The sequence below is a fragment of the Lithobates pipiens genome, unplaced genomic scaffold, assembly GCF_037356315.1.
Source record: "Lithobates pipiens isolate NorthernLeopardFrog02 unplaced genomic scaffold, aLitPip1_a1.2 Scaffold_13, whole genome shotgun sequence".
Classification (NCBI taxonomy): Eukaryota; Metazoa; Chordata; class Amphibia; order Anura; family Ranidae; genus Lithobates; species Lithobates pipiens.
In genome coordinates, this window is record NW_027507718.1 from 112,467,752 (window position 1) to 112,484,057 (window position 16,306).

At 41.3% G+C, this 16,306-nt stretch overlaps 1 protein-coding gene across 1 annotated transcript in view; it reads right to left on the minus strand.

The window, feature by feature from the left end:
- Nucleotides 1-16,306, minus strand: part of DGKQ (diacylglycerol kinase theta) — a 257,471-nt gene that overhangs the window by 64,288 nt on the left and 176,877 nt on the right. The window contains exons 10-14 of the mRNA XM_077475396.1: nucleotides 16,132-16,222; nucleotides 15,729-15,783; nucleotides 12,998-13,059; nucleotides 12,492-12,642; nucleotides 10,909-10,947 (exon numbers count right to left, since the gene is read on the minus strand). Of these exons, the coding sequence (XP_077331522.1) occupies nucleotides 10,909-10,947; nucleotides 12,492-12,642; nucleotides 12,998-13,059; nucleotides 15,729-15,783; nucleotides 16,132-16,222 (398 nt within the window). The remainder of the gene's footprint in view (nucleotides 1-10,908; nucleotides 10,948-12,491; nucleotides 12,643-12,997; nucleotides 13,060-15,728; nucleotides 15,784-16,131; nucleotides 16,223-16,306) is intronic.

Here is a 16,306-nt window from a genome sequence, read left to right on the forward strand (position 1 = left end):
AGCGCTCCTAAAGCACCTTGCCCATTGATATGAATGGGCAGCGGCGCTTTGCGGGTCACTTTAACCCTTTTTAAAAGCACCCCGCTAGTGGCCAAAAACCTCAGCAAAAACTACGGTAAAGTGGCAATAAAATAAGTGGCGCTTTACTGCCAATGCCCCAGTGTGAAAGCAGCCTTACCGTGCTGCCCTGTTTGCCTGCAGAACCCCCCACCCCCGAATCAATGTGCAATATGTGACAGATAGTAATGTGTAAAATGTGCATAGCACACCCCCCCTGCTTATCTTCCAAACACTCCTCCTAGCTCCTCAGAAAAAAAAGATTCTAAAAATTATCAGATGTTAATAGATATGTTAATTTACATGTAAACTCCTTATCTTTTAAGTCCAGTATAGGATGCAGAAGTGGTATTCATAGACTGCAGGTTATATGCTGCTACCTTCAGGTGATTGGACACTGGCAATATCTTTTCTAGGGCTACCCCTAAAAAACCCCACCCTCTCTGTGTGGATTCAGATGTTTAGCAAGCAATAAGGAGTAATCAAGACACATGGGGAAGGGATCTATGTCCTGTACTGTACTGCAAGATAAGGAATCTACATGTTAACACAAAATTCCTATTAACTTAATCTTACCGTACAGACAAGGAACTGGTATTCATTCAGACCATGGAATGGACCCAAGCAATAAAACTGAGGGGCGGGCAACAACAACATAAAACTGTCAACAGACCCAAAAAATATTTATATAACAGCCTGAATCACCTTGCACCTGAAGCTCACATAAGCTGAAGCCTGAATGCTCAAGGTATTCAGAACATGAAAAATGTATGAACAGAGGACCAGGTGGCAGCAAATCTGGGATACAGATGCTCGATTCTGAAAAGCCCAGGAGACCCCAACAATCTTGGTGGAATATGCTCTGATGGGAAAGGGAGGAACCAGAAATTAGTTGCTTGATCCACCTGGCAATGCTAGAACAGTAAGCAGGGTGTCCTCTACAAGGGTCTCCAGATAGAACAAAAAGTGACTCAGTTTGCAAAAAGAGGTAGTGGCTGCCAAGCAGAACTCAACAGCCCTAAACCACATCCAAACAATGAAAGTCATTTTGCTTGTCATGTATTGGTGCAGAACAGAGGAAAAGTAGGACAATGTCCTCACTGAGGTGAAAATAAGGGACCACCCTAGGTAAAAAATAAGATTTTATATTTCACATCCACCACAAGGCTCTTTACTAGAGAGCGATGTTGACTTACAAATATGCCTAAGAGACATGATGACAACCAAAAAAGAAACCATACAGGTGAGGTTTTTCAAAGGCATTCAAAGGGGGTCTCTAAAGACAGAAAGAACCAGGTACCTAAGGTGATACAGGAGGTTGAGTTGGGGGAATTATATGAGCTGCACACTATAGAATATATAAAAAAAATTAAAAAAAAAAGAATATTATTGATAAAAGAATGTGAGGCAAGAGTTTTTTTGGAAGAGGGTGGATAAGGCAGAAACTTGTACCTTCAGGTTATTCAAGACCAGAAAATGCTTTAGACTGAAGAAAGGACAAAACATAAGTGAAAGTGTATTTCCAAAGGTTAATCCTTCGGTCCTTGCAGCTTGCATAGAAGGCCTTCCATGTGTGAAAGTCAAACCTGCAGCAGCTTGCTTTTCTTGTTCTGAGTAAAGTGGAAATAACTGGGTCAGTGATACCCCTATCCTTTGGGACTTGGGTTTTAACAGCCATGCCATTAAAGCCAATGTCTGAGAAGCAGGATAGAAGAGGGAGCTTTGGGCCAGTAAATCAGTTCCGTCTGGCAGGGGCCAAGGCTTGGCCTTCATATATTTGAAAATGTCTATGTACCACGTTCTTGTGGACCAATTTGGTATAATGAGAATGACTGGGGCCCTTTCCCCCACTATATTGTGCAGCTGTCGAGGAAGGATCTTCATTGGAAGGAAGACAGAAACTAAGTCCAGGGAATTGCCAGAGCATCCACAGAGAAAGCTAGAGGATCCCTGATCTTGGCCATAAACTTGTTCAGCATGTTATGGAAACCTGGAGACAGAAATATTCACACCTGGTTTTGCTCACCGTAGACAGTTTTTGAAAGATCTCAGGGTGCAGAGACCCTATCTTGGGTCTAGGTGTTGACATCCTAGGAAGACCGCCTGCCAATTGACCACTTCTGGAACGTGAACGGCTAAGAGATTTGGAATGTATGTTTTCTGCCCATAAGTTGAAATGCACGTTTTCTGCCCACAAACTTGTTTCTTTTAGGGCTTATGATCTTCTGGTGCCCCCCTAATGATTTATGTAGGCCACTTTTGTGGCATTGTCTGATTGTATTCTGACTCCGTGAACTTGTAGAAGGGAGGTTCAATGTTGTAGAGACAATCCTAAAACTCTCAGTTGCCGAATGCTAAAAAGGGATTCTCAACTCCTGTGGGGACCAGGTCTCTGGATAATCAAGAAGTTGTAAAGATTGACCATACCTGTCAGATTTGTATCTGTTGTTACCATGTTCCAAGTACTGTGAAGGAATGACTTTCACAATTTCAAGGCATGCCATGCCAGGGAGAGCTTTGTTTGGCTAGACAGAAGCATTTGGGCGATCCAAAGATTAGTTTTGCTTGTTCCACCTCTTAAGGATGTTGGATTGAAGAGGTCTGGAGTCAAACTGGGTAAAGGGAACTGCTTTAAAGCAATCCACCAGGAGGCCCTGAATCCTCATGAAGAAGTGAACTGAGGGTGTGGTCATGATCTGAGGGTCATGAGAGTTCAAACTTGGGCTGTGCCCAAAATTAGACCCAGGTATCCAATACAGTGTCAGGGCTATAGAGCAGAATTTGGAAAGTTGATTATTCAGCCAACAGTTTGAAGGAACTGGATGTTTTTTTGGACATTTTCATACAAAGTCCTGGCTTTGGAGTCCTTCAGCCAGAGGACATCCAGATAAGGTGACATGAATGCCCTGGGTTCGTAGAAGAGCCATAAAGTGCAGCACATTTGTGAACTAATTATACAAGAGTGTTGTGATGCTACCACCCTCTCAGTCTATAATCCCATAAGATTGACAATACCTCTGCTCAGAGCACAGGCCCTGTACACTGTTCAACAATCTTCATGAAAAACGTCGGCAACATTGAATGCCATATGCATAAAATCTTTATTTCAATTCATTCAGGTAGGGAAAACAGTGCAAAAACAGTGACATTTTCATCCCTGTTGGGCTTTGGTCATAACAAAGATACAGAAAGAAAACAGTTCAGATAAATAATCACTGCTTAGGTTTGAAAGGAAGGGCAGGAACAACATGTTAATCCTTAATATTACAGATCACCTTCCTGAAGAACCGAGCGATGCAGATAACAAGAACACTGTATTATATATAAAATGCAAAAATACAAAAATTTATTTAAAAAGGGAGCAGCGACTGTCCATGCAGCCAATGCATTCCAACTGACATGAATAGGACTGCCTGCACGTGGATGCATAGGATGAGTACGCTTGTGTGCATAAGTATTCCAGTGTGAACGAGGCCTAAATAGAAACCTTGAAACCGTTCTCCTGTGCCAGAAAATGGTACATGACAGTCAATAAATCTGCCTTCTGTTGGCGTGAAGCTGGCAGATTTCCTGCATTTTATGAGGTACAAGCTATGGCTGTATCACTGTGAATCCCTTGCAGGCAAAACATGGCCCTCACACAGGTGTACACTTAAGTACAGAGCAAAGAAGGAGCAGGAATATAATTTTTTTTGTACTCCTAGTAAATCTGCCTTCCGCTGGCGTGAAGCTGGCAGATTTCCTGCATTTTATGAGGTACAAGCTATGGCTGTACTCCTGTGAATCCCTTGCAGGCAAAACATGGACCTCACACAGGTGTACACTTAAGAACAGAGCAAAGAATGAGATGGAATATAATTTTTTTTTGTACTCCTAGTAAATTAAAGACTGGACTCAGAGGTCTAGGGCATTTCGGATTTAGAGTGGCACAAATGCCAACAGATGCCCCCACTGCAAGGGGTGGGGGTGCCACTTCATTGAGAAAAGAGCTTCTGCAAAGACTCGGTGGCCTTTGGGGACCAGGGCTTGAAACAAAAGGGAGTTATAAAACTTAGTTTTGAGATTGACGAATGGGGATTATGGAAAGATCTATTTCACTGAATTAAGATAAAAGCCATACAGGTAGGAAACTTGGTCTTTTTTATTTTTTTAGAGCACCTTTCCCTCAGTTACTTTCTTGATATATTTGTCAAGGGATCTCCACAGAGGCCTTTACCATCAAATGGCATGCATAGAAGACGGTTCTTAAAAGCATGTTCAGTAGACCAAGCTTTTAACCAGAAAATACTGTGCATATGTAGAGAGATAAGAGCAAGTCTTGCGACTTGGCAGATTACATTCTCAAGAGTGTAAACAAAATCAATAGGGCTAAAGGCATCGGTTCCAACTGTTCTAAGAGAGCAGAATGTTCAAAGGCAGGTCAGCAATAGTCTGGCGAGGCGAATAAACATGGCAGCAATTGCTGGCTGTAGGGCTGGATCTGGAAATTAAGCAAAATCCCTAAAGGAGGAACATCTTCATTATGAATTGTAAGGTGTTTATGGAGAATTGCAGTAGCAGAAACCACTACTGGAATAGTCCATTTCTTTTTAAAATCCTTTTCCATAGCATAGATCTCAGCAAAAATGTAGGAGCAGTATAAATATCAGTGTCACATAATGCCTTTCCTTTCCATCATGTCCCAGAAGTGAGCCTACAGCAAGCCAGGGAGGCTGGATGGCTGTTGCACAGCATGAAGAGTGCTATGAAGTTTGAATACTGGAGGATATATATACGCTGTTCAACGCTCATACCGAGGGAAAGCTGGAAGATTTGTGCACAAGGCACATGAGGTCACTCAAACCGCTTTACCGTTAATTTCGTTTCAGGAGGATATTGTATGGCTGGCTCCTATACTTAACTCTGCTTGATATTTCATGCCGATTATGGTAAAGCAAAAGGACTGATTAACCAGATCTTTGAATACTTTACATTGTATAAGGACTACAAGTCAGCTCTTGTCATTCTGATGGATGAACAGAGATGCAGCTCTAATATAGACTGCTTTAGGACTTTAATTGCAGTGTTACGGTCTTCTTGGTTTCACTCCTCTTGTTGCCCCAGTGGTATAGTCCTAATTGCACACGCGGGATAAAGGTGTGGGAGTCTGGGCCCCATCGGAACACACCAGAGGCGAAAAAGCAAGCGGACTATCTCGGTAAAAATTATAGAAGGATACAAATAAAGTCTATACACAATCATAAAAATTTTACAACAATTAGTACAAAAAGCAGACAAGTAAAATTCTTAAAAGCACAGATGACATGGTATTTTGACTATTTTTGTGGTTTTATCGCTTCATCAGGAAATACCATCTGTAAATAGATAGATTCCATAACAATGTAGTAAAAGTAATATTTATTTTAGACAATACAATTCATGTAGTGGGGAAAGAGAGGGGTCAAGGTATAAGGCTGCTTATCCACACTCCAAGTGCAAGCAGGGCACATGGCACGCCCGGTAGAGCCTCCCACGGCGACTGAGGGAGAGTGTTGAAAAAATCAAAGGGTTAGTGTCTAGATGGAATAATAAGGGAAGATAAATTGCCAAGTATTAACAGTAAAAAAAGTGCCGATATAGATGGGAAGGGGTCCCAGAGTGGTGATGGGCAGTGCAAGTGTAAAGTGACAAGAGAGGGACCAAATTTACGATGCTGTTGAGAGATGCAAACCAGCTAGTTACAGGAAGAATGTGGGATAATGGGGAAGGGGAAACAGTGATACAGACTAGGAAAAGAAAGAGGGGGAGGGAAGGGGGGAGAATAAAGGGCAAGAGGGGTTGGGAGACATTTATAGCAGGCAGTTCCTGCTCATCATTAGGCCCGCGTCGGACCCGGAGGAGGTCTTGGTCATCTGTTGCCGCTGGTAAGTCTCTTAGTGCTATTTATTGTATGGCCCTTTATCCAGCCATGTCCTAGAAAATTGCGGATATGGCTTGGAATAAGTAACTGCACATTTACGCTAGTATACTATTTAACAGGCTCCACTCATATTGCTTTATGCACCATGATATTGTGCATCTGCTGTTGTCTGCAGTAAGCACTGAGCTCACTTTATTTTTGGTTATATCTACATACCCCGATACCAGTGATACTTCCACCTCCGGGTCCCATACTTTAGCATCATTGCCAATTAGGTACCTATGCTGCGCATACTTATACACTAGGTGGCACTTTATTAGATGTTAACCCCATATGCACTCCCTGTTCATCCATGCACTATTGGTGGCACTGTTTATTTATCTTTCACCTGCACTGCATGTCATTCAGCCCACTTGTTCATTTTTTGTTCTGCGAGTTGTTCACCAACCCTTACACTCACCTGTCTCCTTGTCCATCACTAGCACCCTCACCCCCTTCCTTCCCCCCCATCCCCTTTTTTTTACGCCTCCGCTCCCCTCCCCCCCTTCCTTCCTCTTCTCCTCCTCCTGCCCCCTCTTTCCTTTCCTAGCCTGTATTCCTGTGTTTCCCCTTTCCCATTATCCCACATTCTTCCTGTAACTAGCTGGTTTGCATCTCTCAACAGCATCGTAAATTCAGTCCCTCTCTTGTCACTCTACACTCTGGGACCCCTTCCCCGTCTATATCGGCACTTATTTACTGTTAATACTTGGCAATTTATCTTACCTCATTATTCCATCTAGACACTAGCCCTTTTTTTCAACACACTCCCTCAGTCGCCGTAGGAGGCTCTACCGGGCGTGCCATGTGCCCTGCTTGCGCTTGGAGTGTGGAGTGTGGGTAAGCAGCCTTATACCTTGACCCCTCGCTTTCCCCACTACATTAATTGTATTGTCTAAAATAAATAATACTTTTACTACATTGTTATGGAATCTTTATCTATTTACAGATATTATATCCTGATGAAGCGGTAAAGCCGTGAACCTAGTCGGAATACCATGTCATCTGTGCTTTTAAGAATTTTTTTTTGTCTGTTTTTTGTAAAATTTTTATGCTTGTGTATGCACTTTATTTGTACCTTTATAATTTGTACTGAGATAGTCTGCTTGCTTTTTCGCCTCTGATGAGTTCTGGTTGGGGCTCAGACTCCCAAACCTCTATCCCATTCAACTTGGATGATGGTACACGTTAATATTTTCTATGAATTTTATAGGATATTGTGAGGCCACCCATTCCCTCTAATTGCACACGTGTAGGATACCATACAGCCCTTTCTCAGGCCTGGCTTAGAACTTTATGTCTACACCACTAACATACTAGCAACTCCTTCCCTGCTGAAATAATCATTCATCAATGAACATTGTTCTCTCACTATATATCCATATCACTATTATGTGGATCCTCTCCATCTTCAGCCAGCAATTACCTTTTGCTGTTCATCAGTTCATCCCCTCCCCCTTTTTAAACCTGTAGTCAGTAGGCTCGATCCCCCCCAGGGGCACAGATGTTGATGCCATATGTTTATACGCTGTACAATATATTTTTGCACGCAATGTATTAGTTGTGGCATGGACATCGGCGCATAGATATCTGGCGCCCGGACGATTTTTTTTTATGTTTTATTTGTCTTTTGTTTTTTTTTGTCCTGTGCATTTCCATATCCTGTGGCCATTTGATGCAGTGGCCTTTGGATATATGGCATGTTCACGTGTCTTAGCTATTATCTCCCATTGGGGAATTTATTGAATTTTTAACTAAAAACAATAAATTTTCTATTTTTCCCAACATTGTATTCTGTGTAACTCATGTGGTCCCCTGGGTCCCCACTGTCTTGGTAGGGACAACACCCCTTCTTTTTTGATATGTATGCAGTTTTTTGACTAGAGTGACGCTACCTATACTAGGTAAACAGTCTTTGAGGACATTATTGTGTGTCATCACACATCATTTTGGACCCTGTATGTTTCTTTTTCTTGGTTTAGAGTATAAACTATCAGGTTTCAACCAGTCCCAACAAAGTGCATAGATGATCTTGGGTGTATGGAAAAAGTCATTTTAGACTTTGCCAGTCTCTAAGGGTCTGTTCTGGCTGTGAAGAATCAAGTGTTAGTCAAAGACTATGCACAGCACTTGTGTGTCCACAGTGGAATGCATTTGGCATGAAGCCATAGTTTGTACCTCATAAAATGGAGGAGGAAAAGCCTCAATACCTTCCTCTATATAATCTTTGAGTAAAGGAGATTATGCCTGTGCTTCCAGAACAGGGTCAGAGTGAAAAGAGGACATGTACTGTTTCTGACCTCTGGAAAACCAAGTGTCAACATTTTCCAAACACAGTAGCAGAGAAATCTGCTTTTGTCAAACAGGCCACATGGTGGATGCCTGAGAAGGAGCTAGAGTCATAAGGGAGAGGTGTCAATATATGGCATTGCTCTGGGACAAAAATGTCCATCACCCTGAGCAGTGTTCTGTGTTTCCTGTAGGCCGACAACAGAACGCACGTTGTTCTGGCTTTAACTCCCAGTTCCCTAGCATCTATGATCCATTATTGCTAGGGATCCACAATGGAGTACTCATGGCTCAGGAGAACAGAACGTATGAGCTTTTGCATGCCCAGAGAAGGCGCTGCCTAACCCAGTCATTGACCAAATTGCTGTGACTGTGTCTCTATAGAAGATGGCAGCTGGAATGGGCAGAACAGGTGGACAGAAAAGTAATCTAGGAGGAGTGTTTTGTATTACCATATCCTTCTGAGAATATGTCCAGATAGGAGGGGAAAACTACCCAATTCTGGCTATGGTTACTAGGGTACACACAAAGGGTAACCGTTTCAGAAACTACTCGGGAGTGCAAAGCAATAAGCAGTCAGATGTAAAAAAATTTAAATGATTTAACAAGAAAATTCTTTCTTCGGAGGCGTAATATGGTCCATCTCCTAAGACAGGCATGTCCAAAGTCTGGCCCGTGGGCCAATCACGGCCCGGTTTTGAACGGCCCGCCTGGTGTGCTCCGGGATCAGGGCTGTCAGATGAGCCCGATCCCGGCACTGTGAGAAGCTCCGTCTGCTTCAAAAGTGAAAGTAAAGTGCAGAGGAGTGTGCTGTGCTCTCTGCTTCCCCCTACAGTGCAGTACCCAGCTGAATGAGGAAGCTGGAAAGGTACAGTACTATGCTCCAAGCTAGATTCGTTTTAAAAAGGCTTTATTTATGTGTGTGTGTGTGTGTGTGTATATCTCTATGAACGTATGTATGTGTGTGCATGTCTGTCTGTCTGTATGTATGTATATGTGTGTGCATGTCTGTCTGTATGTATGTATGTATGTGTGTGTGCATGTCTGTCTGTCTGTATGTATGTATGTGTGTGCATGTCTGTCTGTATGAATGTATGTGTCTGTATGTGTATGCATGTGTCTCTGTGTTAATTTTAATCCAGACACCCCCCCCCCCCCCATTCTTGTACCATCAGAACTGCTTTTGTGGGGCTTGTGTGTGTGATAGCAGCCAGGACTGCTCCTCCTCTGTAAAGCAATCTATACACAGATCGCTTTTCAGAGGCATTTGAAAGGCGGTAAAGAGGCATTATGTTGCCTCCTCACCCCCTGTTTTAAGCCCGTAAATGCAGCATCACTATACCACAACTGTGCAAGCCACACAGTTGCGGGGTAGTTGCAGTGCAGGCCCATTCACCCTGGGTATACCTCCAGCTGCAGCCACAGCATGTGTACACCCCCAGCTGCTCCCTCTGCAGCTAAAGGAGGAGAAGTTGGAGGTGGTAAAAACAGCTTAACCATGTGGTTTTACTGCTCCTCCAACAAGCCCTTGGTTCCCATCTGCGTGGCTGATGCTGTGTGTAGGGCAGCTCATGCATTTCAATGGGCTTCCCTACCCACAAAATTGCAGGGAAAGAAGTCCCAGAGCTTTTTTTTAAAAATTGCACTGCACCAAAAGCACCCCACGTTTCCAATATGTGGGGTAGCATTAAGAATTAACGGTATCCCTAAAGAGCAGAGCATTCGTCTGTGTGTCGGGAACGAGTGCGACAAAGGCAAGAGAATTCTTGTTGGGCAGTGTATGAGTGCTCGGACGACTGAATTTTAATGGTTCAAAGAATGTCAGGCAAAATGGTCGGCCCTCACACATGTTCACTCCATCAAATCTGGCCCTCTTTGAAAAAAGTTTGGACACCCCTGTCCTAACGAAACTAGCAAAAATCTGAAACCTCACAGGGTGGGCAGGGTTAGATTGGTACATTCTAGGGCGGGCCCTACGAAAGTTTTTTCCAGTGTCCAATCAACTGAAGGTAGCAGCATATAACCCTTAGTCAACGAATACTAGTCCTGTACAATTAAGATAAACTACACTTCCAGAGTATAATATTGGGAATCTGTGACCCTCTTCTCTTCTTTCTATAAAGTAGGACATATCTGAGCAGCCAGTCATCAGACCTGAATGGTAAAATGAGGGTAAAGGGTCCCTCGTGTAGTCCCAGACTCAATTCAGACCTTACAAAGGGATTTGGAGCATCCCTTTGTAAGGTCATATGAAGGTCATATGAACAGTGCAGCGAGGGATTAGGAATTAAGGTAAGTACTGGCAGTGTAGTGTGCAGTAAACCTGTATCCATGCCCTGAATGCACAAAGCACAGATTTGATGTAAATAAATTCACGTCATGTAATACAATGTGAAAAAATACACTATTTGCCAAACAATTCGTATGAAATTATATAAACAGATTTACATTTTTCAAAACTTTACTAGTGCTTCAAAGCAACTGAAATGACTCAAAAATGTGTAACTCATGAATGCACAATGTAGAGTATCTGTTGAAACCATACTTTCCAACATTCACTAATAATACTCTAATTAGTACCATTGTGAGTGTAAAAAAAAAAAAAAGAGTACAATATAATTCACCTTGAGGGGCATAGGCTGGAACCAGAGTCAACACATTTTCTGGAAAAAACAAACAAAAAACATTGTGACATTAAAACACAAAATATGAATGAACTAAACAAAATCTAGACCTAGTTTAAAAATGCAGTGTAAGTTAATACTATGTGTTTGCCACATTAGCTAGCACATCACAGTGCTGAATATGTGCAAAACTGCACACAGAGCTTGTAAGCTGTGCAACATTATTCAAGTAGTAACATGGGACATGCTGATTGCAGGAAAAAGCAGTGCAAGAGAGTAGAATATTAGATGGGTTTATTAGTCTGGTGTTTTTCCTTTCACTGTCTAGTCACAGGCCAGGGTAGGGATAAGACCTATATGTGTCGCTTAAAGTAGAACTAAAAGGCATAACTTTATTTTTCAGATTTGGATGGAGTGATGAAGGATTAGAACCACTGTTTCGTTTGTATTATTGTCTGTGTCCCCATTGGCGACCTAGTCTCCCTTATTGTTCTGGTCAACAATGCCACCGGAAAATGAAAGTGAGGATACATTTAAAATTTTGAGCAGCCACCAGAACAGGCATAGAGGAGAAATCTTTCAATTGGGACACTTCTTCCCATGACACCTCTCTAAAGTTGGCCATAGATGGGTAGAATTTAAACCAAAAATTCTTAGGGAAGAATGTTCTAAGAAAGTTCCTTAATTTTGCTTATTGGTGGGTCAACTCGATGTTTGTTTTTGACTGCAGTAAAAAGAAAATCTGAAGATGGATGGAACATTTTTCTCAAAGAAATTAATTTCTAACAGTGTAGTTATTGTTCGGTAAAGTCCATTAATTTCAAAATCAAATCAAATATTAAAAACAAACAAAATCTTTTGACACATTCAGATGTTCAGAGAACTTTCGTATGCATTTTCCTAAGAATGTTCGATCAAAAATTCTATCCATCTGTGGTCAGCTTTAGTCTGAGCTCTGCTGTACAGCGAGTCTGCCAGAGACTTATATCAAGTAGCACTCAAGTACTTACATTACATTAAAAAAAAAAGGTGGATTAATGTACACAGCGCTGCATTAATTGGTGTGTTAAGTTCAGTTCAAGTCTGTTCTGAAGTCTAGTTCAAGTCTAATAAAGTAATTTAAAATATGTCTTTAGTATAGTTCATGCTCCAAATTTAGCTTAGATAACTTTATTAGGTCTTTCCTGGAACCACATTTAAAATTGGATAACTTTATTACATACAAGCTGTTAACCAAGCCTCAACAGCCTAACCCTACACGAGCCGAAACTCCATACAGATTGGAAGAATATTTAAGGTAAAACTGCAGCACTGCATGTATAAAAGCCATCAAGGTGAATAAAAGAAACAGTCATAATTGTTTTAAAAAATATCTGGAAAATCATCCACTACAATCATTATTCAAAAATTACATAAATATCATTTAAAACATAGGGCAACTGCTACATAAAATATACCCGCTTCTGCTGAAAGTACAAACACCAGCAATAACCTCACAATCATACAAGCCGTGTAAACCCTAATAGTTGATAAAAAATATAAGAAAAAGGTTAATCCAAGTTAAGTCGCCTGCATTTACTTACCTTTTATTCCTAAGGTATCTCTTAAGATATTAGTGTATTCTTCCCCAGATAGCAAGACTGGCAAACCACTAACCAAAAGCTCTACTTGAACATCAGGTTTTGTATTTTCTTCCAAGTAAAACCTGGTTTGGCTCATTTGACGTATAGAAGTCTGAAATATAGCACAAAGGAAGTTTATTTGGCTAATTTACAATTATAAGGAATACACTGTAATACTATGTATGTATGTCTGATAAGAATGTTAGAGAAGGAATTGCAAGCAGCCCGTATACAATACGGATAGAAAAGAATGGCATTCAGTACATTAATAACTTTTACAATCCAAGTTTAGTTCAATGAGTCACCCTAAACTTTCTAGCAATTAGATTTCCCTAATAAATGTCCTTTGCCCCCACCAACTTTAGTGGTTTGCTTGTTAATGTCTACCTTGGGGTGTTCTTAGTGGCGTCTCTTCAGCAAAATTGAAAAAGTCGTTTTGGTTAAGTTCTTGAAATAAAAACACAAACCTTGCGAATATCTCTTAATCGTTCAAGAATTAATTCTTCAGCTGGAAGCACCATTCTCTGCACTGCATCAAAAGAGAGATTATTAAGAACAATCATTATTATTAAATGCTGTCAAAATAAACATGGTTATCTTTTTTATTTGTGGTGTACCTTAGTACAGAAGGGGCTAGCAAATTATGTGTGCATGTATATAAAGTTTATTTGTCTGTTACAGAAATTTGAACAAAAATTATGTTTCAGAAATGCACATGCTCAGAGCCGTTCCTGCAAAAGAAACTGTGCTGGCGTGATGCAGATTATTCTTCTCCACTGCTATTCCCACTGACCATACATACGGTAAGCTGAAAGCAGACCACATTTATACTGGCACTCTTGTGTAGAGCATTTTTGAATGCAGAAATGATCTGGGAAGGATAAACAAATTGTATCCTTCCCAGATCACTTTTCTGCATTTCAATGCTCCTACTTTAAGTACCAAATTCACACCAGAAGGCAGTGCGGAAAACCTGCGTTCTGTGTGTGTTTTCAGCACCATGTTCAAAACGCACTGCAGTTGGGATTTGCTGATGGTGTCAATGTTAAGTTATCAACACCCCAAATGCAGGTCGCAATCTGTGTTGCTATAGCTATTTTTCTTGATGTTTATGGTTTAGATAAGCTAATATGCAAATGAACCAGTTGAAGTGCTCCATGAGCTCAGTACAGGAAATGATTTACAGAAAGTGAGGGGAGGACTTTGAACAAGCCATGTGCTCAGAAACAAAGGGGAGTTGCTCTGAGGACTTGGGAGAAGGAACAGCTGTTTTGAGAACTCTTTTGCATAGAAACCAATGAGCTTCTAACCCCAGACTGTTAAATTAAGCTTTGGTAATAAAACCTGGAAGCTCATTGGTTTCTATGCAGAAGTGAGCTTGATTTTGCACTTTCCAGCTTTAGTAAATAAGCCCCATTGTGTACTTAAAAGTGGGGTATGCCGGTATACTACAGCGTTTAGTTGCTTCATTGGCTTACACTGCAACCAATTACTTCTGTGTTAATAGGAGAAGATGAGAATATTATGCCCTCCATTCAGACCTATTGCACCTCCCATGCTCTGCAAGTTAGGAGTGGAAGGAAAGCGGAGGAGGAAATGGGCACACTGATGTAAAGGAAGGGGGGCTGTGCTGCTAAAGCAGACTGCCTTATGCAAATAATTGACTGCTATGTTAAGGGGTGGACTTTGGAGTAACAGGAAGCTGTGATGTTGAGAGGGGTGCAATGTTAAAAATGGGACTATACTGTAAAAGGGGGGCTTTGATGTGAAGGGGGCTGTAATGTAAAGTGGGGACACAATGTAAAAGGGGGGCTGTGATCTGAAGAAGGGGGTGCTATAATGTAAAAGGGACATGTATTGTAAAAGGAGGGGACTTTTAAGTGAGGGGGCACTGAGATGTAAAGATTGGGGACTATAATGCATAGGGGGGACTGTACTGTAAAGAGAGCTCTGATGCGAAGGAGGGCCTATGATGATGTGAGGGAAGCAATGTAAAGAGGGGGCTAGGATGAAAACAGGTGGACTGATGTAAAAGAATGCGATGTGATGTAAATAAGGGACTATGCTGGATTCAGACCTCAACTGGCAAAAAAATGTATGGACCGGACCATGAATTTTAATTAAATATCCTTGGTATAGAAGTACTATGTGATCTTGTTGCTGTGTGTTTTTTTTTTCTTGCATGCACTACTTTTAGTGCGGTCCAGTCCGATTCACCCATTCAAAATAAATGGGCTCAAATCACACTGAAGCTCATGTGAATTGCACAGGAATGCGCTGTGCGATTCCTGGTGTGAACTGGCCCTTAAGCAGGCTTAGTCACGTCTAGAGTTTCAAAATGGATATTGGATGCCCATAGAATTCTATTTTCTCTAAACACAGCTAAAATGACTGCAGATAAACACACAGTGTGAATAGCACATCTCGGTACTGGTGTCAGTTCTCTTTAGCTCAGTGGTTGGTGTCCATGCTCTCCATCCCAGTGTTGGTGTCAGTGAAGTTCTCTTAACTCTAGAGTATGCCCACAGCGCTAGGAGTGCGGGGGGGTCTTTAGAATGAAAGGGGGCTGTTTGTTGTACAGGGGCTGTGTACTATGCAGGGGGGCCATGTAAAGTTTTTTTCCTGAAACTTCCCTCTTAAAGTTAAGGTGTGTGTTATACGCCGGCGCGTGTTATACACCGATAAATGCGGTATTTTGAGGGAACAGCAAATTTACACTGTTATACAAGCTGTACACTCACTACTTTACATTGTAGCAAAGTGTAATTTCTTGATAATTTCATGAAAAGAAAATATTTACAAAAATGTGAGGGGGTGTACTCTAATGTAGTGTTCCTCTAATCGCACCAGCTTCTCTCCCAGATTCCCCACCTCTGAGCTGATGAATCTGGAAGGGAGAGATTTCAGTGCAACGGCTGTAAGATCTTCAGATCTCTCTTTCATAAACTGGCTATTTGTGACAGAACGGTTGTATGGTGTGATGAGAAGCCGAGAACATGTTCTCTGCTCCTCATATCAGCTACATAAACCGGAGATTCTGAGCCTCACTGCTGATCTCTGTTTCATAAACAGACACTTAAACCTGCACGAAATATGCTGCAACATTGTACATTTTTGCACAGTTTCACATCTACAGTATATGCAATGCCTGCTCTGTTTTACCATTGCCATCACAGAATAAAAATTCTAACTTCTTACCTTGTTTACAACCCATAAGAATTTCCACCAGTCTGAAATCCTCTAGATCTTCTTTCTACAAAAAAAACATGCAAAATCCATGTGAGCATGGTTGTGTGTAATATTATACACACAAATTGAATATTGAAAGACAGATTTCTTGTTTACACTGTAGTATTGTGGTAAAATGTTTTGTTAACATGCATTACTAAAAAGGACAGTAATGTGCAGACTGCAGTGCATTTTGGTGCCATTTATTTTGAGCAGAACCCCAACGCATTATTCTAGTAGTGGAAAACAGACCTGAGCTGTTGCCTTACATTGGCGGCCTGTTAAAAACAAAAGGGCTGCCTTATGGAAAAACAACATTTCATAGAAATGTGTACAGCCACTAAAAGATAACATAGAATGAAACTGATGATACCTGGCGGCAAACTTGGAAAAGAACCTCCTGAATGACATTCTGCACGGTGTTCTCAGAATTCACAGGGATGGAAATATATGCCACACCAACTCTAATAAGGAAAAATAAACATACATTACACCTTTAGCCTGAAATATGATCCTATCTACGGTATTGACACAATATGAATAGCGTC